Raw genomic sequence first — 24,705 nt, 5'->3', positions numbered from 1 at the left:
ACTTTTGCTTATTTTGAGTTGTTATAGCTATAATTCACTGTATCGTCACCAGGCGTTTAGGCGACCCGCTTCGCGCTGTCGACTGACGGTCGTTGCGGCGTTTTCCTAGAGGGAGCCTATAAAGCAAGGAGGTTGCTGCCTTATAGCTGCCCCGCTTCAACGTAGCAGCACAGGGTGTGGGACCGTCTGTCAGAGCTCGCAGTGACTGTGCAGGCTGATTTATTGGGACATCGCTTTAGAATGGTTTTTGATGGAGAACTTGAGGATGTTTTTATTATCGTTATTTGTTGAATTTCTGTCCTGCACAGATTTCAGAGGGGCAAGTGATTTATTTTGTGACTGGTAGAAAGAGTATTACCTGTCATCAGGAAAAACTCCTTCTGCCTTGCAAGGATCAACCATTGCTCAGAGCTGCTTTTAAACTTTTGTTTTTTTGACAGTTTAACTTTTAAGAGTCTGGAATGTGGTTGCAATGCTGGACTTCTGTTACATGTGTTTCGAGCAGCACTGAATGTTGTGTTCAAGCATAAATGTGCACAGACTGCAGCGATTCTGACAGCCTGACATACCGGGTGAAATTCTGAGCTTTAGGACACGGCTCCTGGTGACTGAGTGTTTTAGCCACCCAGTCGCTACTGAGCGATTGAAGTTCAGTTTGTGATTTCATTTCCTGGTATTTTGTAAGCTATGTGCAATTTCTTGTTTAACTCTGTTTTTTGCCAGTAAGACCTTGTTGTTGTTTTAACATTTCCCCCACTTTTCCCACCTTCGTCCACGGTGCAGATTAAATTCTCCGGTCTCTGGAAACAGATGTGACATGCTCATATGACCAGTACTCTGCTCTGGCGTGAGGCAAGGCCAGGTAGCTGGCAGGGAACGGTAACATCTTCTGTTACTATAACTCTTTCTGAAAAGAACGATATAACTGTTTTACAGGTGTCGTCTTCTGCAGCCACTGGGCAAATGTTGCGGAGAGGAGAGAGAATCCTGATGTTAGTGTATCGTGATTTCCAAGAACACTGTCCGAGAAACTTGTATTATATCATCTTTAGTCTTACCATCAGCTTTGGCCTCCTTTATCTTGCCCGAGCAGTTTAAGGCTGGGATTTATACTGTGTTTTCAAACTGTAGTCAAACTATTACTTTCAATGCTTGGAGCATGAGTGGCTAGAAAACAGCCATAAGTTTCCCAAACAGTGCCATTGCAGTCCTATACAGCAGAGATGCTTGTTTCTGAGTGGTCTTTTTATTAAGTATCCAACACTTCCTTTTCCACAAGAAGGAAAATCCTCTTAATTTGGTGCTCTAATAATAATAATAATTACTTACTGACTTAAAAAATGAACTCACACTTCACCTTGATTTTAATCAGTGTACTTTAATGTCTTAGAGTGCTTACTTGTAGTAATATGTTATTAGATCTTAATTGGGTAATGAAAGGGTAAATGGGTTGGAAAGCCATGCGGTGAATAATGTGGTTAGTCATACTGTATTGCGTAAGCAGGACTGTTAACATTTCAGTGAGAATGCTCGTATAGTTACATGCCTTCATTTCCTTCAGTGTGACAGTGCTGGATTTAATTAGGTTTTATGGGATCCAAGCTTACAAAGAGGCTCAAAGTTCAGTATTCAAAAACCTGACAAACGGAATGACCTTTTTTCCCTCGGAAGATAAAGGTACCCTGTGTTCCTGTGTTGGTGGATAATTGCAGTGAAGCTGTGGCAGGGCGATTGCAGCAAGTTCTGGCTAACTTTTGCAGTAGGCTTCCAGAGACAGGACATTGTATGTTTTTGTAATGTTTTGAGTGGGAGAGGAGGGGACAGGTCTATGTTTAGCAACAACACTTAATAATGACTTTTCAAAGAAGTAAAACTCTGTTCTAGCAGCTCGTAGTACATAGGGACAAACTATTTACTTTATTTGGAACATACTTACTTTCCTAGCTTGCCTCTTCTTATGTTGTCATCTTAAAGTTTAGAGAGTCAGACTGTGCGTTAGAAAGGGTATTAATATTTTGAATCACTCATGTATTTGCATGCATATAAAATATATACTTGTCCAAGTTTAAATCTTGTCACAAGAAAATGACTTAAAACGAGCATATTTCCTTTCTGCTATCATGCTGTCCTACTATAACCTAGATTTACAGTAAAGTTAAAACATCAAGTGAATTGAGTTCCTTAAGAAAAAAATATTGTAGGATATTATTCTGAAATAGGAACTGAGAGCTGTTTATGTTTCTTGACGTGGGCCTGCATGGATTTGGTAATAAATCCATGTTTTGATAATGCTGAAAGATGGCTCTTGGACATCTGGACAGGTGTGACCAGGTTGTGCTTGCACAAAAACTCAAAGCCACAGAGTTTTGTTAGGATATAGATCTTCACACCTATGTTGAGGAAAGTTTATGAAATGTTTTCCTGGTAAGTCCGCTAGGCAAACACATGTTAGATTTTTTGAATGAGATGAAGATAATTTACATCTTTTCTTAGGTCTGGAAGATCAGGTAGCTTTGGAAAAAACAGCATAGTTTTCACAATCTTTCCTACAAAGACATGCTTGGTATTTCTTGGGCATAAAGCATATTAGAGACAGCTAATTTGTTGCTCGAGGGCCTCTGTTTGGTTTGTTCCTCTGTATTGGAGACAGGTAGGTTTCACTAGGAAAGAGCAAACTGGAGCTGATGGGTGTTGTGCAGCCTGCACCCAGCCAAAAAGTTCACAAGACTTTCTTTTCTTTCGCTCTCTTACTCCTTTTTTTTTTTTTTTTAATAGTATAGTCTTACTGTAACATGCTCATTAAATTAGTTTTATGTGAAGACTGGATTAATTCCTCTTAAATTTTTGTACTGGTCTCTGTTTTTAAGCCTAGATTTCTCAGCTGTTTGAAATGTATGCTTCTAGGGCTTTTATAGATGAGTGAATCTGGCCTATTCACTCTTTATGATTTAGCTTATAACAGGCTTTGTACTACAGAGCAGGAAGATTGCACACTGGGTGTTCTCTGCTGTGCCCTTACCACTTTGTACTTGTTGAAGGCTGGCTGGGAGTGCTTTGCCCTTATTTGACCCATGACAGTTTTGTTTGGCTTTTTTTAATTGGTAAAGTAAATAGGAAACCGTCAGCATTTAATTCTGAGAGGAAACAGCAAGTGATCCCAACATTTCTGAATGGTTTCAAAAAACTGGCTGAACTAAGGACTTGCTTAAAAATCAGCCTTTATTTCTTTCAACAGAACAGATGCCATCTACTTGAAAGTGGCTTGATTAACCTTTCCTAAGGCTAAAATTCAGAAGAATTAATTTAGGCTAAGCGTGCTCATACCTCTAAGCAACCACTTAGAGTGTCAACATGGGGGGCAACAAAACCAGTGCAAACCCCTGTTTTTCTAACAACCCAAATTTGTGACCGTATTTCAGTACCAATACTGAATTGTCCTTTTGCCCTGCAAATTCTGTACCCTGAATCGCCTTATAGTAGCCAGCTGCTAGGTAAATGCATGCAAAATGTAAATGCACTGCTCATCTGAAGGTATGGGTACATGAACAAACTGCTGCAAGGCAAGCTAAGCGTCAAGCATGCAGCACTGGTGTATTCTGTAGTAGCACTGAAATGATCTTAACTTCAGTTAATGTAAAAAAAACTTACCCATTTCTCACTGAAGGATAAAAATAAACATATTTGTAAAGCTGAGAAGTTAATCAGATATTAATTAACATGCTAGTTTATCTTTCAGTAGTTTGTTCTGTAGCACTAACCTGGTGCCGCACAAGGCAGTGAAGCCAAGAATGCTTCTACGTATGTGTTTTTTTTTTTGGTGACAACATTATTTCTGTCCCTATGTTTCCCCTGAGTTGTCAGTAAAATGGTTAAAATGATACCTTTTATGTAGTGGAAAGAGTTTAAACTCTCCTTAAATTGGAATCATTGCTGGGGGGTGGGGGGAAGGACTATGGAGCTGAGTTTTGAAAACATCCAAAATAGATGTATTTGTGGAAAAATAAATGACAGTGTGAATTTGCAGGCTCTCACTACTTGGATAGCTCCTCGCACCCCCTCGTTTTGTAGATGCTTGTCTGGTGCTTTGGGAACTCGCCGGATGTTTAGTCTAATGGTGAAATCTCTTAGATTACAAAAAAAAAATCACTCTTTTTGCAGTAGGCATGAATAATGAGTTGTTGAGCTGTCTGTAGTTACCCTTTTGGTAAAAATAACCTTAAAAGATAATGAAACCTTAAGTGGAGCTGTGCTCTTCTCTATTCTCAGGGCTTTCAGTGTTTGTTGCTGGTCTCTAGTATGACACCGTATTTTGTGAACTAACGAGATGTTTGAGCTTGTCTTTTAATCAGGCTTGCCTTTAAATGCTATCTCTTCACTGCTGTCTCTCATGGACCAGGTTGGATTTTGAATTTTAAATATAGAAAGGAAATAGTGTCTTGGTAGTGGTTTGATTTGTTTGTTCCCGTGGGTTTTAAAATAATTTTAATTTCAGGACAATATCGTCCAAGTGGTAAATTCAGAAAAATCAGTGATGGATAAGTTTCAGCCTCAGAATCCCCAAGGTATAGTATGAGCCTTTTTATAGTGTCAGTAATGCTGGCAATGTTGCGCACACAAGAAGCCATTAGCTTCTTCTAGCCCAGGTGAGCATCCGTCGTTGTGTCTACATACTTGCTGCACTTGCACAAAAACGGGAGCTGGTCTGCGAAGTACCGAAATAGAAGGAGCTCACGTGGGGGTTTGCTAAAATTCCTAGGCAGGGAGTGTAAATCCAGGCAAAATTAACAGGACTTTGAGTACTTTTATCGCAGCAATTCGTGTGCTGCTTTCCCGAATCCTCAAATACGCAGCCTGTGTGAATTATTTTGCTTAACACTTCTGCATCTAGTGGCAATTCTAGTTATGTTGGAGCAATTCACATGGTGCCAGCAAGTTGGTTGTTTGTAGGACAAGCTACTTTAGAACTACTCAAAATAGCTTGTTATCTCAGAAAATATGATTGTGGGAGTTGGGAGAGAGCTTTCCGTTTTTCTGACTAGAAATTAATCTTTCCTTTAGTCATGATTTAAATAGAAAAACTATTTTCAAACTGTTTGTAAACATGACCTCAAAATCAGAAGAGGTAGGAAATGGGCTTGCTTTTTATTAAGAAGGAAATATTTTTAGCCAAAATGCTGCTGCAGCTTATCGTAGGAAGTATAATCCAGGAACTGTTATTTCCATTCTTCTCTGTGGACTGAGATAGTTAGTAAGAATAAACCTGAAATAATGTAGCAGTCTCTCTTGGGGACCAAAGAGAGAATATCTCCTATCTTCGCAGCAGAAGCCCAAGGGAATGGCTCACATAAGCACATCTATTTATAAGGCAATTAGATTACAGTTTTACAAGTGGTATAGTGGTAGTGTGTTGTTTTAAATTCGTGTTTTGTTACTTGCCGAAACATTTTGAGATTTGGAGTTTCCTGAAAAAATAACGTTTTTCAATGTGCATTGTTTTTACACATTTGTATATTTGAAATTTCTACAGAATAATTTTTAATCACGTGTATTTAGGCCACCGGCAGATGAGCTGCACTGCATCTAGGTGTATCGATTTAAGAGTCTGTGGCTCTTCGAGGTGAAACTGCCTCAAGTGGAATATATGCCCAGTTCTCAGGCTCTTGAGCACAAAGTCCAGCAGTTGCACTTTAACTGCGTAGTTGACCGAACTGCTGAACTTTGCACTGAAGTAGCTGGAACGGTGGTTTTGCTCACCGATGCCGCTAATCTTTGGCAGGGACGAGAGTGGTTGTCTGTCCTGTGGACTGAGGTAACGTGCGCCGGTTTGCTGAAGTCTGCGTCACGAGCCCTAGGTGATCGTGAGGCCCGCTTGAAATTCTGCTTCCTTTAGACCGAGTGATGCGCAGGCTTCTTTGTCCACAATTTGGAAAGCAAAAATGCAGAACTAATCCTTCTGTAAAGACCCTCCGAGCAGTAATAGACAGTAGAAAACTTTTATCTCCTCTTAAAATGTAAAGAATTTCCTTGGCACAGTCAAAAAAAAAAAAAAAAAAAAGAATTAAGTGGCTTTTAGCTTGTAAAGTAAAGAATTTGTGATTACAGTGGAGCTGCTCATTTGCAGGACTAAATTTATTAGCTTCTGCTAGTTGAGTGATAAGAAATGTGCATGGGGTATTTTTAATTTTATTTTGAACACATATTTTAATCTCTGTATTCAGCTAGGTAAATGGAATAAAAATGTTTTGTGCTATTGGTTATGTCAGGTATTTTGCAGCCTTAAAGAAACAGAACTGCATACATGGTGTCACTAAAGTGCTTTAACAGAGGTGTTAGGATGTTGCCAGCCTAGCTCTGTGTCTTGATCTGTTTGAGTAGTCTCCAGCTGGTAGAGACGTGAATTTGAAAATTTTACTGGTCTGAAAACATTGAACTCCACTTTTCTTCTGAGCAGATGTGCTAATTTGTTTACTGCACAAAACCTAGCATGATCTCCCTGTCCTTTTAAAATACAAACATGAACCGATAACCCATACTTAAACACCAATATAAGCACCCAAGTTGAGGTGTGATCTTTGGGCTATGGATCCTTTTCTTGGACTGGTGGCTCAGTAGCTTGTGCTACTAGAGCCTCTCATGGATGTTCTCGGCAGGTATTTAAATTCGGGGAGGCAGGATTTCATGCACATCTCCCATCAGTGCTTCTCTGCCAGGTAATTTAGCTATCCTTATGCTCAGAATAAGTTATTCCTGGGTCTAATGCTTCAGTTGCTGTGGAAGGGTATAAGTAACGTAATTTTATGTTTTCTGCCTCAAAATGAATATCTAACCTCCTTTCTCTGAATCTATATCCAAAATATTTTCATTTCTGAGGTACCTCCATTCACATTTGCAGAAGCTCAGATTTTTCCAAGGATGTTTATCACAATGCTGGTTGAGTCAAAGTGGCTAAATATGTACTTTGGTGCCTATTGGAAGTATTCTTTTTTTTTTCTCCTTCTAGGACGTGAATATCTGAGAAATGAACAAATTACGGCAAAGCTTTAGGAGAAAGAAAGATGTCTATGTCCCAGAGGCCAGTAGGCCTCATCAGTGGCAGACTGATGAAGAAGGTGTTCGTACTGGCAAATGTAGCTTTCCTGTTAAGGTAAGAGTTGCTGCCTTTCTTTCGGTTAGCCATGAGATACTCGCTGTAAAATACTATTTGGGTTTTTCTGGCAAGCATAAGCCGGTGGCATGCTTCATTACACATTGACCTATTTTATAGCTAGCTCTCATTGCAAAGGATGTGGGTTTTTTTTAAAGCCAGATGAATCATGTAACAAATGTCCTGGAAAATTGCTGTCTATATACTACATCATTGAAATAAATCATGTAGCTAGGCAGAGAACTAATATAATATTTGTTTTCATTTTTCTGGAAGAGTAGAAGTGATAAATCTCTTAGATTACATAGAAAAATACTTAGTTATGTTTATTAGAAGTGAAGATATCAGTTACAATTTTGCTTGAAAGGTAAACTGTGGTTTGTACTTGGAAAGAAATCCTCCTTCTCTTTTGATAATTGAAAAAGTTGCGAAATTGAAAACATTGCAAAATAATACTTGTCTTCCAGTGCTTGAGGTATAAGCAATGCCTAAGTTTTGGAGCGTCTTCTGCATTATGATTGTTGTATAATATTTGTGTGTGTGTATTTATATATATATTATATGATATGTAATAATAGAATAAGTATATGTATTACTATTAGAAATTATTAATGGAGCTGGAACTTTAGTTAACCTTTCTAAATCCTTGCTCCTCATTCCAGACTGAGTATTGTAAATAAGTATTTTCTTTTGTGTCATCATTTCTCCTTCCCTTTCTTAAAATCTGTGCTTTCTCCTACTATGCCTATGTTGAAAAAGCTTTCTGAGTTGCTTCATGTGAGGAGAGTTTTAACATACCACATCAACATACTTGTCAGTGTCTATATTGAACAGCATAAGATAGGCCAAAAATATGTAGGTGCTTCTCGGTAAGGAAAAAACAGATAATTAGGGTGTTTTGCTGCATATGCTCACCGTGTAACCAAAACCTTCCTCCCTCAAAGTCACACTAATACTATCTCTAGTATAGATCTTTAGCAGCTGACATGGAAAGCTTAAAGTTTAAATATCTGTGCGTAAGGAAAACAATGTCTATGCTTCTGGCACGTAAGGATCTTTTATTAGCTTTTATCTGTTGTACTTGAAATAGTTCTGTGCAGTTGTTAAACAAGTGATGTTGCTAGGTGAAACTCTTGAAATTGGCTTTTGGCTGTGGCATATTTTTGTAAAACTGTGGGGATGTGTGAATGCACAAGAAATTGGAAATAACTTTCACACTAAATTATTTCTCTATTTTATCCTAATGTAATTGCTTGTATGTGCTTTTATGTACATTCAAGTGTGTATAACGTGCAAACTAACTTTCTAGTTTGTTATGGTAGCTTATTCCTTTGTCCTTGTCTTACGTTGGCTTTGTATTAGAATGAAGGAACTGTAGCGTAGTACTAGAAAGAGGTGGTGCTTCATCCGGGCTTGGAAAGTGAGTAACTGCTCAGTGGAGGCTTGAACTTACATTGTGCTTTTCTAACATTAACACTGTCTAGGTGAGAACCGAACTGTTAGCTTGAAGATCATTGTAATAATTTAGCCATTATGCAGGTGTAAAAGCTAACGTATCTAACTTCCAGATTTTTAGACATTTAGTTTAATTCAAACTTTTTCAGTCCTTTACTGAGCATGAAGGGTGTGAACAACCTCTTGCTGTTTAAAGACTAAATTTTTTGTGTGTTTGTTTTTACCTCTTGGTAAAAACTTGCAGTTATAATGAGAAAAGCTTCCTGTATTTAGATGAAACATTCATATGTTCTGGGCACATGTACCTCCAGTCAGCAAAAGTTTGGAGCTTTTCTGTTGTGAAAAGGCATAGAAATAGATCCTGTCATGCTGTCATCTTTTGGGGACTTGCTTAGCCTTATTTGCCTGCTTTATATTGAAAATCAGTTGTACAGTTGAGTTAATTTGTCCATTGGAAAAATTGCTCTGAAATAAGTGCATCTTTACTTGGGTTTCCTCTTTCAGTCAGAATAGTGGCTTACTAAAACTTGAGAAAGTTGTAATGCGATGCAAACTTTAAATCAGAACGATTTGCCATCAGGAGTTGTATAAGCTGCTTCAATTGGAATTTATCTCCCGAAGTACTGTGCCTTGAGACGGACAGCAATGGAAAGCTTTATTAGGCTTGGGATGCAAACTGGGAGTTAACTGGTGCTGAGCAGATACAGGCAGGAAGTATGCCGTTGTGAGCAGACAAGATAAACCAGATGTGGAGTCATCGGTGTCGGGGTTGGTACTATATTTTGCTCACAAAAAGAATAGGACTTTGTGCTCTTGAAGGAGAGTATCCTGCCACGCAGTTCTTGGGTATTATTCAGCAATTCATATGTTTCAGGAAAAGTGTGCTCTCACCTATTGCCTTAAATATCTGATGGGGTGTCTTTTCTTCCTGAGCTTCCTCAATGGAGCAGAAGAAACTGAGATATCTTGGAAAACTCCTTTCAAGTCTGAAACATGATGAAAACATCTTTTTTTTTTTTTTTTTTTTTTTTTTTTTAAGTTTCTACATGGACATTCCAGAGTGCTCTATTGCCCACAGTATATCTGCTGAACCAGTTTAATATGTTTTTGTGGAGGTTGTGTTTGACCTTTATCTTTATGGTCTGCCTTCCCCACTCTAAAAATTATCAGCTGCTGCTTAACAGTTCAAAGTATAGCTGAGTGGCAAGATTGGAGTCTGGCTTTTAAAGAGATGACAATTATTTTACCTGAATAGCTGATGAAGACCTGAGAATTGTTTTCAGCTGTCTCTGCAGCTGTATTGAAGGTTTCCTTTCTGAAAGAAAAATATGTGAAAGCAATGTAGGAGGAGCCATGGTCAAGTCTTTGTTTCTTTTAATACTAACTTATTAAGCTAAGAATCTTAAGTTCTGAGTTTTGGGAAGAGGAGACTAGCGTGAAAGCAGAGTAGAGAGTGTTTGCTCTCAGTTGCTCCTGTGAAAGAGACAGATCAGGAAAGTGTGATGGGAGAAAGTGTCACTGTTTTAAACTAGTGTTAAATTGGTATGTGTTTAATTTCTTGTCTTTAAGCTTCTTTTTTTTCCTGTAGAGTGCTACCACAGATTTATCTTTTTAAAGATTTTACAGAACATATGGAACCACTTTGAAAGTCCTGTTGCAAATGGAATTTCATCTCGCCTCCAGGCTTTGTTCTGTTGGTGTTGGACAGGGACTCCAGTAGCTGTTCGCTTCTTGTGCTTTCAGGATGCTGCTCTGCAAACAAATTTAATCTTATTAAAAGATTTTCTGCACTGGCACTGTTAGATTTCCTGTGCTGCTTTAACAGCTGACCTGTAGTGTAAATTACAGTCTATAAACATGGTGTAGGATTTTGAGCAAATCTGTACTCTGTAAAATGTTTGGTTTTGGGTAGAGTAGATTTTCTGTGGAAAATATTGGTCAAATTCCTATTACATAGTTGCCTTAAAATTGGGGGAAGTGGATTTAACGCGCAGTTGGTTCTCTTCATTTCTGTGCTCATAAACTCGGAGCTTGTACAGTTACTCCTGGGTGTATACTGTTGCCCTTAGGCAGTAATGTCTTATGCTTTGGTTTACAATCTGTTTTCCCACAGGTTTCAGAATGGCTGTATTGTATGTAACAAGCTGGTGATCATATTGTCTCAGCCAGGTTATCAGTGCATGTAGGATTTATTTACAGATAGCTCCGTTGCTGTATTTGGATTCTGACCAAGGCTGAGGTGGTAAGCTGGCACACCCAAAATTGTGCCTGGAAAGGGGGGTAACCTCCCTGCACACCTCTTCCACATAAACTGTTTTGAATTGGCTAAAAGTGCAAAAAAGAGCCATAACGCTGGAACATAAAACATTTTTTGCATCCTACTGCATCAGGATACAGACAGATACCTGTCTGTCAGCAAAAGTATGAAAAGGTTATTAAACCTGTGTTTAGACAAGTGTGGCTAGCAGACTTAGTATCCCTTAGGCACATAACCTTAATGCTCTATTAACTCTTGTGATATGGAGGCACAATACATTGCATCTTTTATAGATATTCTTAGAATTGCCCCCTTTTTATTACATGTGCAACTGTTTCAGCTGCTGAAAAAATGTGTGCAGAAATTTATTTTCAAAGGTGCTCATGCTTTTCCACTGTCCTAACAGAAATTATAACTGTTATGTTTCAGTAGTGATTCCTCTTAGGGGGAAAAAAACTTTGCCAGAATATATAATGTATAAGAGACTTGGATGGAGACCTCGTATTTGAAACTTCAGAAGTAGATTATTCTAACAGCTGATAAAGCCACACTTATCAGTGATATAATTTATTTTTACACAATCTACATAAATCATAATAGCAAAAATTGAAGTTCATTGACATACACATTTTAGAAATTGCTGTCTTGCTCCAGACACTACCTCACTGAGAACATGCAGCTGTTCTATGTTTTAATGACTAAAATATTTGACACTAGGGCTTCTTTTGTCTGAAATGCCTTTTCAAATGTCCCTCTGGGTAAGTATTTTTTTTTTTTATTCATACAAATGCACTTTAGAGTAACTGGCCTGTGAAATTTCTATCAGAAAAATTAGGTCATTTCCCTCTACATAACAGAACTAAACAAATCAAATATTTGGAAGTTCTTAGTTCTTCTGTCCAATTGAACATGTTAAATAGAATAGTAGCAGCTGATTCCTACTTGTGAATCTGGAGGACTCAAGAGTCTGATACATCTGAGATTAATTTGTTACTGTCACTTGCATGTTTTTTCCAGTAAGTCTCTCTTGACCTTAATGTGTCTAAGACTGCTACTGATTTTACATATATGTTTAAGTGTTTTATTCTGTTTCAAAGACTAAAGATACCAGTCAGTGAAATCTCTGTGAAAGAGCTGTGTGCCAAAAAATCGCACCTTTGAACCCAAAGTTCACAATTTGTTGCTGAATGCCTGGTATCATGTGAATTAGCCTTTCCATTCAATCTTGACTTCTGTGTTACTGTTGATAAATAAAAATTGTATCACTGCAGTTGTATGTTCACACAGGCAAGAACCGACTTTTCAGAGCCAGTACTCTTTCACTGGTTTTCCTATTTAGCCTTTGCAATGGTAGGGAAAGTTTGGACAACATTAGGTTGCTTTATATTCAAACCGAGATGGAAGAAGAGGGGACAAGTTGCACTGAGCCTTGTAGATGATTCTTACCGTGACTTCTGGGTGTCAGTTCCCATCTCTGGTATCCCTGTGACACAGAAGCTTGTTACATAATTAGCTTGTACGTGGCTCTGCTGAAACAGCCAGCAGCAGAAAATAGGCCACTGCTGTCACTGTGCTGCGCGCTCTCGCAGCACTAGTAGCTGTCTGGTTGTCGTCTTCATGTTGTAATTTTCATATTGAACCTTATTGCTTCGTGTCTAACTGTAAATCTCATATTAAAAATATTAAATAGTTCAAAATAATTAAATGATCAGCCTATAAGGTCTTAAAGCACAACTTGAATGCCATTCTGTGCATCCACATCAGGAAGGCTGATACTTGGCACAGACAAGTGTGCCTTTAATTTTATGCCTGAAATGCACTTCTAGTTGTTCAGAATAATAGCTGTGGAAGAGCTGACCAGCAGGTTGGTGTTTAAGTGCCTCTATGTTAGGCGTATGCTATTTTTGACCATGAAAGCCTAAGATGCTTGAATAGTCTTTGGAAACTATGTTAAGTATTTTAAAGAAGTGAATGTGACAAATCTGCTGATTCTTGAAATGTTGCTCAGCTTTACACATGTAAACACTGCAAATCCTTGCCTCTTAAGACATGAACTGATGTTAGCAGTGAACAGTAACCATTCTTAGTGAATGCTAACCCAGAAGCAAGTAAGTGTAAATTTTTAAAATGCTGCAGCTCGTAACATTTAAGATCACAAAAAAAGCTTGAAGGCAACTAACTATAAAAGAATGAGGATTGTAACAGAAAGTGTGAGACTTACCTTAAATATATTCGTGTGCATTTTTGTTGTGATGAAAAGGAATGTAATGCAGTCCCTAACCTTTAAACTTTTCAGATTTGTGTACAACTCCTAGGTTTTTTTGAATAGCTTTGCAAAAAAGAAGTTTTAAATGTAGCTTATTATTCAGCTTGAATCCTGTCTTTGGCCATGGCCAATTTTTTAAACTGTTTAATAAACTTCAAATAGTTTTAAAGATTTGAATGTTAATGTCTGGAACCAATTAAGATGCAGATTTGCCATAAAAATGGTTTTGATATCCCTGCAAGAATCTTTCTTTTAAATGTAGTTTAGGTTTTGGAAACAAAAAAATTATCATTAGGTTATATCTTTAAATTCTGTTTTTTCTTCACCTAGAGGGTTTGTATCATCATAAATGAAAATTGTAATTCTTGCTGTGCTTGAAGAAAAGATATATGTACACCTGTGCAGTATGTTTCTAAAATTTTGAATTATCAATGCTTCATTAAAAAAAACCATCAGAACAAAAAGTTGAAACCATAAATTTAACAGTACATACATGAAGCTGTAAAAAGTCTAGAAGTAGTGGGTTTATGTGTCTTCCAAGGAGGTGTGGTATAGGCATTAACAATAGCAACTCAGCAGACAACCTCCCTTTCTAATAGTAAGGATTGTAAGCTCTAGAGTAGATGGTCTAACCTATTGATCTTCTGGTATGGAAATGTCATAATACTGCAGGACTGACTTCTGTAATGCAGATGTGGAAGCAGATCCTGCCCTGAGGCAAGTGATGTCCTACATAACCTCCCGAGTTCCTTTTCAGCCTCGTTTTTGGGGTTTTGTGAGAATATGAAGAATATAGCATTTGTGTATTCTGTATTGAGCCTTGCTACTTTGTCTTCAGTAGGATCCTAATCGGAAATGTTTTTTGTTCCCTAACAGTGTTGTTTCTGTTCAGTGATAAATCTGATATTAGAATCAGTAAGTGAAATGCCTTTACACAGTATGGCTCTTAGATGGGCACTGAGGAGACTTTGAGAGCTACTAGTATAAATAGAACTTTATTTTTAGGGTCAAATTCTTTTGGCCCATGTTATTCAGAGACATTCAACAGTTATAGCCGTTATACTCTTTTTGTTCATTTGAGAATTTGGTGAGACGTTTTGCTTTCGAATGACCTAAAGGGAATGGAGGAAGTTGGACTCTAAGGAAATGTGTAGCATCATTACTAACTACTAGCTTTTAACTATGCGGAATTAGCTTAGTTTGTGTTTGGTCACGCTTAATCATTGAGGTTTTTGTTGGTTGTTGTATTTTTATAGCTCTGTCTAAGAAATCAACTGTTTTGGCCAACAAATCGGAAAGCATGAGCATGGTTGTGTGAGAAAGGGAGAAATAAAGATCATTGTGGTGCAAGTCTTATATAAATTGGGGGAAAGTAGCTGGATAGTAGAATCCAGCTTTCTGGATTTTAGACTTACATCCAGTTGCAAGACGGCATTTCACCTGTATCTATGGAGTTCTGGCTTTAATTTTTGAGCAATGCCTATTCTATTCTAATACCTCTTAGATGCATATCTGCACATGAAGAAGATTCCAACTAGTTAATTCAATGTTAGTACTAAAAATAATACCTCAGTTGTAGAGAGAACAGTAGTTACACAGAGAAAAAAAGAGGAATGTCATTGCCTCTAAGAAGAATACTAAGAAAATGACGGTGCGATTCCCTCTATGGGCAACTGGTCCCATAACAAGGAACACCTTGGCCAAAACTTATGGTAAGCTCATTTCATGTGTTTGTATCGTTTCAAATGTAATCTGAAGACCCTAATCTGTTTTTGCAAATAGAGCAGTGTATGTGAAAATCTGCTGATACAGAGAAGACTTACTAATTTGTGAGCTGTATCTGTTTGGAAGAGGGACTGTAGCAGTATGTTCCTAGGTTTGAATGAAGGAAACTAGCTTGAGTGAATCGTCCAGGTGGAAGGAATTCTGGCGAAGGAACTTTCCTTTTGCCCACTATTGTTCTTGTCTTTCAAAACCAAGTTAGTCACGTATCTGTGAAAGAAAAAATGAAGAAAGAAGGCGAAGTAGTATTTATAGTACTAGGACATGGATGGTGGAGCTATTTCATTGCTGACCAGCGATGGCCTTTTCTGACATGATCCATCAACCCTTGGTGTTCTGATATGGAATAGTTTCATTGATACAAAATTGCTGGAAGGCAATAAGAACTTCACCAACAACACTTGATGTGGCAATTTAAGTTGTTCATTTTTAGGTGAAGGCAGAAAAGGTTTAAAACATTGAAAAAGTGTTTAGTTTCTGAAGTGCTTTTTAAGTTCTGAGGGCATTTTGTTATGTGCGAGTTTGACTTGTTCCTGCAATGATTGCTGTCTAGTGTTTGACTAAGACTAACAGCAAACACCATCATCTGTGAAAGAGAACATAAACTTCATTGTCTAGAGGTGAAGACTGAGTTTACTACTTGCTGTACCAACGTCTCATCATTTTCTTTTCCTGAAAATGTTAATACAAGTCATAATTTTGAATGAACGTGTTTGGGTTAAGGGCTTTTCCAACAACCTCTAAAGCTGTTTTATTTGTGTTAGAGCTTTTATTTTATGTTGTTCTGTATGTGGACCCTGCCTACAAGAGTTATAGTTTTTTACAAAAGCATTATTGGCTAATTTCTGGTGTAAAGATTAAATCTCCTCGTCTTATTGCTGAGAATTGCCAGTATCATGACTCTCATTCATTTATTGCTATGAAAATTAAGTACAAATGCACTCAGTATTAATATTGCATTCGTCTTATTTGCACTTTCATGGTAGATACGTACTTGCTTTCTCCAGAGATGCTGGTTGTTGTCTGTGATCCTTGGGATAAGGAAAGCTTTTTACACATATGCCCAGGGTTCCCGTCTGTTACTGTTTGGCAGTCTTCAGCGACCACGGTACGGCTTCTGCTGTCCACATCAATTTTTGTGCACCGAGTGATTGCATGTCCAAGTCTTTGAATGTTTTTGTAGTGATGTGACACGATGGATTTGGACGGGGCTTTATGGATATATAACAGTGCCCAGGCATTTGGTTTTTTTCTTCTTTAGTTTCAAAGATAAGTTATTTTCAGAGATGTTAAAAGATTGTGTATAAGCATGTGGAGTTTGTAGAGGTACACTTCAAAGAGATTTTCGTGCAATCTCTTTGCAGTGGCAGGACAACAGAATTTGGTGGTGGATTGTTCTAGTTAGGTCCTGAATGCTGTTGATTAACTTCCATTTCAAGCTGTAAGGAGCAGGTCATATGCTAATCTAACTAGCACTTGTATTTTTCTTTTGCTATGAAATTTTACGCTATAAAATTCATAAAATGCTGTTGCACTGGCAAGTTGAGCAATTCAAATTTAAGATTAGGTAGTTATTTATTTATACTTTAACACTTCTGATAAAAACGTAAGGACATTAGAAAAAGGTCTCAGTCTGTAGCAGAAATGTCTGCAAAAATTCTTGAAGAAATATCTAAGCCTTGGTCGCTACCAGTTAAAATCACATATGTAAAAGTTATTGTAGCATTAGTTAAATACAGGAGCTGTGTATATGTTTTCTCAGCCTAGTGGGAAAAAATTTTCAGAAATAAATCTGAAGATTGAGAAGGCGACCTGATACTGTTTGGGGACTTACCTTGGCTTAGCCACAGAAAGAGGAGGCCATTAGCATTCTGATTGTGCTGTTGGAGGTTGTTTGTACAAGAGAGGAACTTTAAGCATATTCAGATATTTCAGAAACTCAGAAAACTGGAGGAAGAATTTGGAAGCAGCACATATGATGTTCAGGGCCACTGATATTGATAGCTATGAGCTTTTGGCTTCTGCAAAAGTGGTGCAATGGGAAGAGTAAGTTTTTTTGGTGGAGGGCATCAAGTGTAAAGTGTAAGTTCAAATAAAGCATCTTTTGTCCTCGTCATAAAGCAGTATTGTGCAGCAGAGTAATTTCTTTTATAATTCGGAATTGATTGATGCCCAGCGAGGTCTGTGGATTGTACTCTTCTGGTGCGGGTAGATGCACTTGATACGTGTAATAATGTCCCCATTCACTGGAGTGGAAGCGGCATTGAGAACTGCACCTAACCTTGCTGTCTGCAGCAGCCGCAGCATGACGGATTGCCGAGAGCTCGAACATGTGACTTGAATAGAGGTTTGGCAACACGCTAGAAAATGGTTGTCTGTTTTGGAGTGTGACATGAGGCAATGTTTATCCTGCTCTGTTTCTCCCTTCTCCAAGCAAGAGGCAAGTTGCCAAGCACAGGGACTGAATGGTTTGGATCTTTAGATGGAAACATTTTGCTTACACTCGGGTAAATGAGATGTGCAGATAGCTCGGGAAATCTGGAAGTTGTCCTCTATTTGTAAGATATTTTACTGAGGAGAAATGCAAACTAGAGTGCTCATTCCATGCATATATCTTTCTTTTTCTCTCTTTTTTTCTATAAACCTCTGCCTTATTCCTGTCTGCATTTCCCCCTTTTAAAAAGAAGTTGCCAGACTCAATTTACTAAAAGCCATAATTTTCCAGTGACAAAGATACCCAAATACAGAATTTCTTCATTTCCTCCTTTTCCACAGAACTGAAGATCCATCAACAACAGCTGTTGATATAAATATATACTTCCAGACATGTAGTAAATATGTTGTTAGTTGTTACTACTTGTGTATTTTAGGATAGGTTGTGATTATGATTAAACAGCGTCTAGTTAGGGAGTGTTACGAAGAAACAAAGATCCTGTGCAAGTGTCCAGAAAGCTCAGCTAAGGGACTGCAGTTGCTGTTTTGGCAGCTCCAGCGTTCAGTAAAAAGGCTTCAGCCTCACAATGCTCGTTTTGAAACAGCTCTGAAGTGTCGGTTCTTTTTTATTTACCTTCTAGTTCCTATGCAGTTTATTTCTCAAGCTCTTCTCCAGCTGCAAGGGCTGGTTTAAAATGACATTCTTGCAGATCTGTTCCATCAAGATTTCCTTGGTTTTTAAAAAGCGCCACATATTAAGGTTGAAACCCTCTATCATTCACAGCTTTCAAATTTCAATTAAAATGAATATTCAAAATATTCTGTTTCTGAGTTTCACTACTAGATTGAAGCTGTTAGGTTACTCATAGAGTAAATCAATATGATGCTAAAGAATGGATTTTTTTTTTTGTCTAGTTCAGATAAATGTGGTAAAATAATTATGAAACAAGCTGGGAGATTTCAGATATCTGATGATAGAATAATCTGTGGTGGAGTAGGACTTCTCAGGTGATTACTAATCCTTGGTTTAGCACTGCACTGTGCCTCTAGTGTTGACTCCCGTATTTTAAAACCCTTTCTTCACACTCCAGCTAGTCTAGAGTATAAGCTCTTTGGAGCAGGAACGGCATACAGTTCCATGATGCCAAGCAAGTCAGAGTAGATCTTTTTGGCCCATAACTTTCATCATAAGTAATACTGCAGAACGCTTTTATTTAATAGTTTCTATGGTTATCTTGGAGAGTTAAGTACCTTGAATAAGTATGTGAACATTTCTGAGAGAACATTTCCTTCCCCCATTAAAAAGAGCTAGGAATGGAAAATGGAAAAGCTAGGGGAGAAATTGGAAAACTTATGGAACTTTTTTTTTTGAATGTAAAATGAAACTATGCACAGTATTCTGAACCTTACTCTCCAACGTACTCCTTGAAATTGCTTTCTGCATAAGCTAATATTGCTATGCCAGGTAGTGTTATTCATTTAAAAGCATTGAAGCTTGCAATTTCTGTTTAGTATTATTTCTTAGACTAGTGCTTGAGAATACAATATATCAAATAAAATATGTATACAAATACACAGGAAACTGATATTCAAAAAAATGTTTTGTGAGAATCATGAGTTCTTCTAGATCCACATAAGAGCCTGATGTTGTAATGGAGATAAAAAGTTTTAGTTTACAGGTAAAAATATGGATGTTCTGTTTGAAAATTCGAAATTCTTGTCTTTGGACAAGAACAATCAAATACATTTAAGCCTCTTACTAAGTAGCATAATTCAATTTTCCATACTAGCTATATTTATCATTATTCAGAACTAATTTATTTTCAGTGGTTATCTACATTGACTAAAGTTTTCATGATACATTTATAAAAAAAAAGTGAACAAAATTCAGGCTAAATAAGGAAATAGAGTTCCACTTTTCATTTTTTTTCCCCAAAAAGCAAGGAAAGTCTTTTGCTTCAAAATTTCCAGATGTCTTATGCTTCCCTTCTGACACTGGTGTACCATATAATAATGAAAATACAAGTTTTGGAAGAGCACTTGCAAAGTACTGTGAATGTCTAGCATCTCAGGTGTACTGAGATGAATCCAGAGTGAGACTGAATTTTTAAATGAGTTTTAGGAGCTACTGCTAAAATTTTTCTCCTCTACTCTTCTTCCTACAGTACTTGGGACATGTTGAAGTGGATGAATCCAGAGGAATGCATATCTGTGAAGAGGCTGTGAAGAGACTGAAATCTGTATGTATATTTGTTTCATGAAAAAGCTGCCTTTGGGGCTGCGAGTGTCTCTCCGAAAGGTCTGTTTAGCAGCAGCATTCCCGTAAAAGCCTGAACCTTTGACCCTATGTTAGGAGAACAGTTGGCGGTTTGAGAGTGCTGCTGTGGTTAGGGGGATGTGCTGGTCTGATGATGAGAGGGAGAGAGTTGCAACTGTTCTTTCTACTTGCAGAAACTATTTGCAAAACAAATGTGTAAAAATCCTCTATGACCTTTCAGACTAAGTTGGTACCCCTATGGGTCTTCAACACTTGTTTTTTAACAATTCTTTCTCTCTTTCCCTCTCTCTCTCTCCCTCTGTCGCCTGCCACTTTAATAGTGACTTAATTCACCTTTATTAGAGAAAACGTTACTTGATTATTGCTAGATTTGAACTGCTTTTTTTCTAATGCACTGCAGCATTGTAGTTATGCATGAAATAATCCAGCTTGCATCTGCTCAAAGTGGCCTGAAGGATGCCTAATTCTGAGCTGTCATGAAGTGGGCTGCTCATAGTTTGGCTTCTGTGAACGTTTGTTCCTGCAAATGGCACTTGTTCCAAGTTTGTGGTGCTTCTACAACTCATTTGAAGAGGTCTTGTCATCTCTTTCCTGTTGTGTCAATATCGCAAAATCCTGCAGAAATTGTAAACGCTAAACAGTCAGTGGTCAGTCTATCACGGAACAGAGGCTAAAGCAGCCCTGAAGAGAACAGAAGGAAAAAGGACATTAAAATTTGAAGTCTGAATGATGATACAGCACTGCAGTCCCTTTCGTCACTTCTGTTATTTGTCTTGGCTCTGTACAGTCTTCAGTGATGCCTTTAGCAGAAGAAACTCTTGTATCCTTGCAGCTCAGCAAAATTACTGTAAAGTAAATCGCGCACTCTTACAGCATCTTTGCTAACTTAAAGTGTCTGCTGCTGGACCTTATCTTTTTCCTTGCCAAATGCGACATCTTAAATGGTTTCCAAGAGAACCTTTGTCTTTCCTTCTTCCTAGCACACAATAGAGGATTCTAGGTTAGGTTATCTTTTCTTCCTCCTGTCGTGCTGTAAAGTTTCTGAATTGGTTTAGTGCTCTGATTAAAATCAAGCCTTTTCATTCTTTTCTCTCTTGGCCAATGTAGAGCAACCTGTTAAAGCTACATCCCATCTGTCCCCATTCAATCCAACAGTGATTGATGATTAATTTTGTTAAAAAGGACCACAAAAATATAAAAGAGGTTTTCTTCTGTGGATTAGTTAGGTGAAATTGCAAGTAATGGACACATAACGAATGACATCCATTTTTTGCCTGGTTCTATTCTGTTTTTTTGTTGTATCAGAATTTTTTCTGTTAGCACACCAAATAGAGTGGCATTATCTACCTTGTGTAATTTCTCTCATTGTCTTCTCTGGGGAGCTATGCTGTGAAGTATTTGTTCTCTAAGGTTTTATAAACATTAAGCACGCCAGCCAGGTAAATGCTTAAAAATAATGAGGCACAGGTAAAGTTTAACACCTAGTCTCTGTTGGAATCCAGATAACTCCAGGATTGTGATTCTAGATCAACTGAACTACTGGATCATGTGTCAGATAGCCAACTTTTACTTCAGATTATGCTTCTACACCATGACCCTGTTTTTTCTGCCTAGAGAAATGAAATTATTTCATTTCTCTCTTCTGTGCTTCGTGATTATTCAGAACTGTAGATGGCAACAACTGACCAAGTCTCATTGATTCCTTCAGATGTTTGAAGTTTTGAAAGTTTATCAATAAATTGGACACGAGCACGTATCTCTTGCTGTTTCCATTGTCTCATCTGTCAGTTTTGGAGGTTGAGAAGCAGGTAGATTCTTATTGGGCCCATCGCGGAAGATTCAGATTACTGAGGTGACTTTGGACACTTCAATGACTAGACTCTGTCAGATCCAAGGTTCATTTGGAGCTGCTCAGTGCAACTCCCCTGCCCCCAGCATGTAGGTTTGAAATTTGGGTGCATTTCTTTAGATCTAAAGCTTTGTTAGGACTCTAGCTCCTTACTTTTCTGTGCAATGTCTTCTCTTAAATAGCAAAGCCATACTACTAGAGGATGTTTCAGCATGCAAGGAGTGCAATAAGAATATGGTTTGATCCTTAGGTAGTTTCTTTCTTTCACAGTACTTTGTTATTTTGATGGCCTTTCTCTTGGTCTTGCAAAAATTATAAATTTGAGCTGCAGCTCTTAAACTCCAAGAATGTCTCAAGGGAAGCTGGACTTCGTTTTTCAGATGATTAAAGTATATCCAAATGTGTATGGCCTAGTTTGATCTTTATCATTCTCTTTGTGTAGGTTTTGTAAATCCAGTCAACAGATTGAGAGTTCTCTTCTCCTAGAGACAGAATTGCTGATATATTTGTGTCTTGTAACTTCTAAAAATTAAGTTCTGTCTATCTTTACCTATTTTAATAGATGTATTTTCTCTAATTCTCATTCTCTAACAGTTCATTTGGGGAAATGAAATCTGTTTTTTTCTTTTTTTTAGGGTTGACTAATGGATTTTAATTTTTTTCACGGAATTTGTCAAGAAGAATATATAACAGTATTAATATTGTTAGGAATAGCTTAACTTCTGCTTTGCTTTTATAAAGAAAAGATGCAAACATCGTTATCTCTTTAGTGTGGGAAATATCTTTTTTTATTTTATTACATGGTGGTTTAAAGTGGTACAGTTGTCCTGTGAACACTGGAACTTGCAAAACTTAAATTCAGGTGATGGTAAGCATTTTGTTCTGGGAGTGCTTAATTGACAACTAACTGTAAGAATTCATTTTTAGTTAGAGAATCCTCATTCATAGTGTATCCTGTTATTATAGTTTAATAGCTCCGAAATTTTGTACCAACAATACTACAAAGTGCAAGTTATAATTTTATTTACAATGAATGAAGAGAAACTTGAAGTATGTCCCTGTTTTATGCCATACCGTTTCATCAGACAGTACCTTTCACATGTACAGTACATCATTAATAGATCAGAACCCATGTATTCAGCCATCACCTTCTATTATTAACATCTGGGTTTATTCATGACCAATATAGTTCACAATTTTCCCTTAGTAAGGTATATTAACTGTACGTACATTTTGTTTCTGGTACATTTGGACATTAAGCAGCTTTTTCTCCAAAACCACTTAGCTGAATTAAAAATATTTAGTGCAAATTGGAACCTAATTTTGTAAAGGCCTTCTTATGTGGCCTTGTGAATATGTTTGACTCAGCTACTGGGAGGTAGTGTAAAGACAAAAGTGTACTCTCTCATGTCATGTTTTGATTTTAAATCAGCTTTAGTGTGTAGTATTGGTTTCTAACTTGCCATTTTTTGTTTTAAATGATGCATCTGTTTTAATATATGTTCTTGTTTTAGCAGGTAAAGAAACATAATTTAATATTTTAAAACATGTATTAGTTGTTTCTAAACTACATTAACTTAGTGTTATTTAAAATCCATTTTGCATGATGTCTTTTCCATTAACCTTTTCTGGTTTATTAAAAGTAAATCTTGTTTAACAAGCATTTTGCTGAGAGCAAAATTAACCATCACGTGAAAATGAGGGAGCTTTTGGTGAATCTCTTTAGCTTTTGCTATCTTTAAAACGCTTTTATTTAGTGTAATGCAATAGTCATTGCTCAACTTGGCAGCAGCATCCAACCCTTCTCATTATGTACACAACACTGTGATTAATCCATTAGTTCCCCTTCTAGTATTCAGTGTATCCTGTCCAAATATACGACCATTCTTGCTTCTAAATATCTTTAATCCTTTCAGCTGACTAAAGTTAGAGATGATCATAAACGGTGTGTGACCTGATATAAGGATACTGTAGATATTTCTTTAAAACGTTTTGTGGAAAGACACTGGGCAGAGATACACAGCAAGAAAAGTCAGGAAATGCAAAGTTAAGAGTGACACTCCCTTCTTAACTTTGTGTTTCCTGGTTTTTGTTGGCTTGCGTCAGAACCATAGCTTTGTTTTAAATATAGCCTTGTTTATCAATCACTTCTTGAGATGCGATCTCAGGATATTTGTGATAATTTTTTTAATATATGATCATTTAACAGTATTCAGCATGTCAGAATACTGCTAATTTGGTGCCAGAAACATGCTCTCTCCACCTCCAGTTATTCTCAACTTCTCCAGTTATTGCTATACCATAGTTTTCTTACAAGCTAACTATTTGGAAAGATAGCAAAAGCAACGATACGGTTCATAGCCACCTTCTCTCAAATACTGAGTAGCATTTAGCTATGCGCAGAGAACATCAAGCCTGGTAAAGTATTCTCCCATGAGATCAGTTCAGACAGATCTTGGAGTTTTCTATTTACAGTCTGTTAACAAAATGAAGCTGGTGAACTGAACTGCATGCAAATATGCTTAAAATTGCATTGCCTTTTTTTAATGTGAATTGCGCAATCAGTATAATCATTTCCAGCCTGAAGAAATTTAGAAAAATTTAGTTCAGTTACTTGCATTGGCTTAACTTCTCCTGCTGAGAGCTGAATTTAAAGAAGTCTTGTTGAAACTGTAAATCCAGAGTTGTAGAATGAATACCCAGTATTTGTATAAAGATGCAGCCTTGAAAAGGCTTTGAAGAGAGTGAAAGGAAAAGGGATCTTATTTGTGTTTTGGTTATATCACTTTCCTCACCGTTCAGCGAAGACTGTACAAGATGCTAAGTGTAAGAGTAGCATGTCAACCGAAACAATAAGTAAATAGAATAAGATGAAGGACAAAAATATTTTTTTCAGTGTTTAACCCTGTGTTATACCAGTAATCACAGGTGCTGCTTCACCTTCAAGGCGTTTGTTCTGGCAAAGACTGGTCAGTGCAAAGTAAACTTAACTGTGATTCGAGAGTTAAACTTAGTATTTCACAAGAGCTTCTATAATACAGTGTTTTAACTGTTTAACTACCATGTCTGCTGCCAAGTTTGGTTTATAACTTAACTAAGAGGACTAAACAAGGGAGAGTGAAAACGTAACCACTTTGCATGAAATTGGGGCTGAAGTTCTCTTCTTTCCACCAATTTCAGAGCAGTAGCTTATTAGAATTCTATGTATGCCCTCTTAACTGCATTTTCATGGGATTATTTT

At 37.4% G+C, this 24,705-nt stretch overlaps 1 protein-coding gene across 7 annotated transcripts in view; it reads left to right on the top strand.

Annotated features, from left to right (window-relative positions):
* The window catches only part of NUMB (NUMB endocytic adaptor protein), a 95,252-nt gene that overhangs the window by 51,338 nt on the left and 19,209 nt on the right, over positions 1 to 24,705 (top strand). For 5 of the 7 annotated variants that reach the window (XM_062576725.1, XM_062576724.1, XM_062576723.1 and 2 more), the window contains exons 1-3: positions 1,540 to 1,677; positions 7,001 to 7,144; positions 19,503 to 19,577. In XM_062576725.1, the coding sequence (XP_062432709.1) occupies positions 7,019 to 7,144; positions 19,503 to 19,577 (201 nt within the window). In that variant the 5' untranslated portion in view covers positions 1,540 to 1,677; positions 7,001 to 7,018. Of the gene's footprint in view, positions 1 to 1,539; positions 1,678 to 7,000; positions 7,145 to 19,502; positions 19,578 to 24,705 lie in introns of those variants that run through there. The other 2 variants (XM_062576726.1, XM_062576721.1) reach the window with 1 other exon arrangement.

The sequence above is a fragment of the Rhea pennata genome, chromosome 5, assembly GCF_028389875.1.
Source record: "Rhea pennata isolate bPtePen1 chromosome 5, bPtePen1.pri, whole genome shotgun sequence".
Classification (NCBI taxonomy): Eukaryota; Metazoa; Chordata; class Aves; order Rheiformes; family Rheidae; genus Rhea; species Rhea pennata.
Note: the sequence above shows the minus strand (reverse complement) of the source record. Positions and strands in the feature narration are given on the sequence as shown.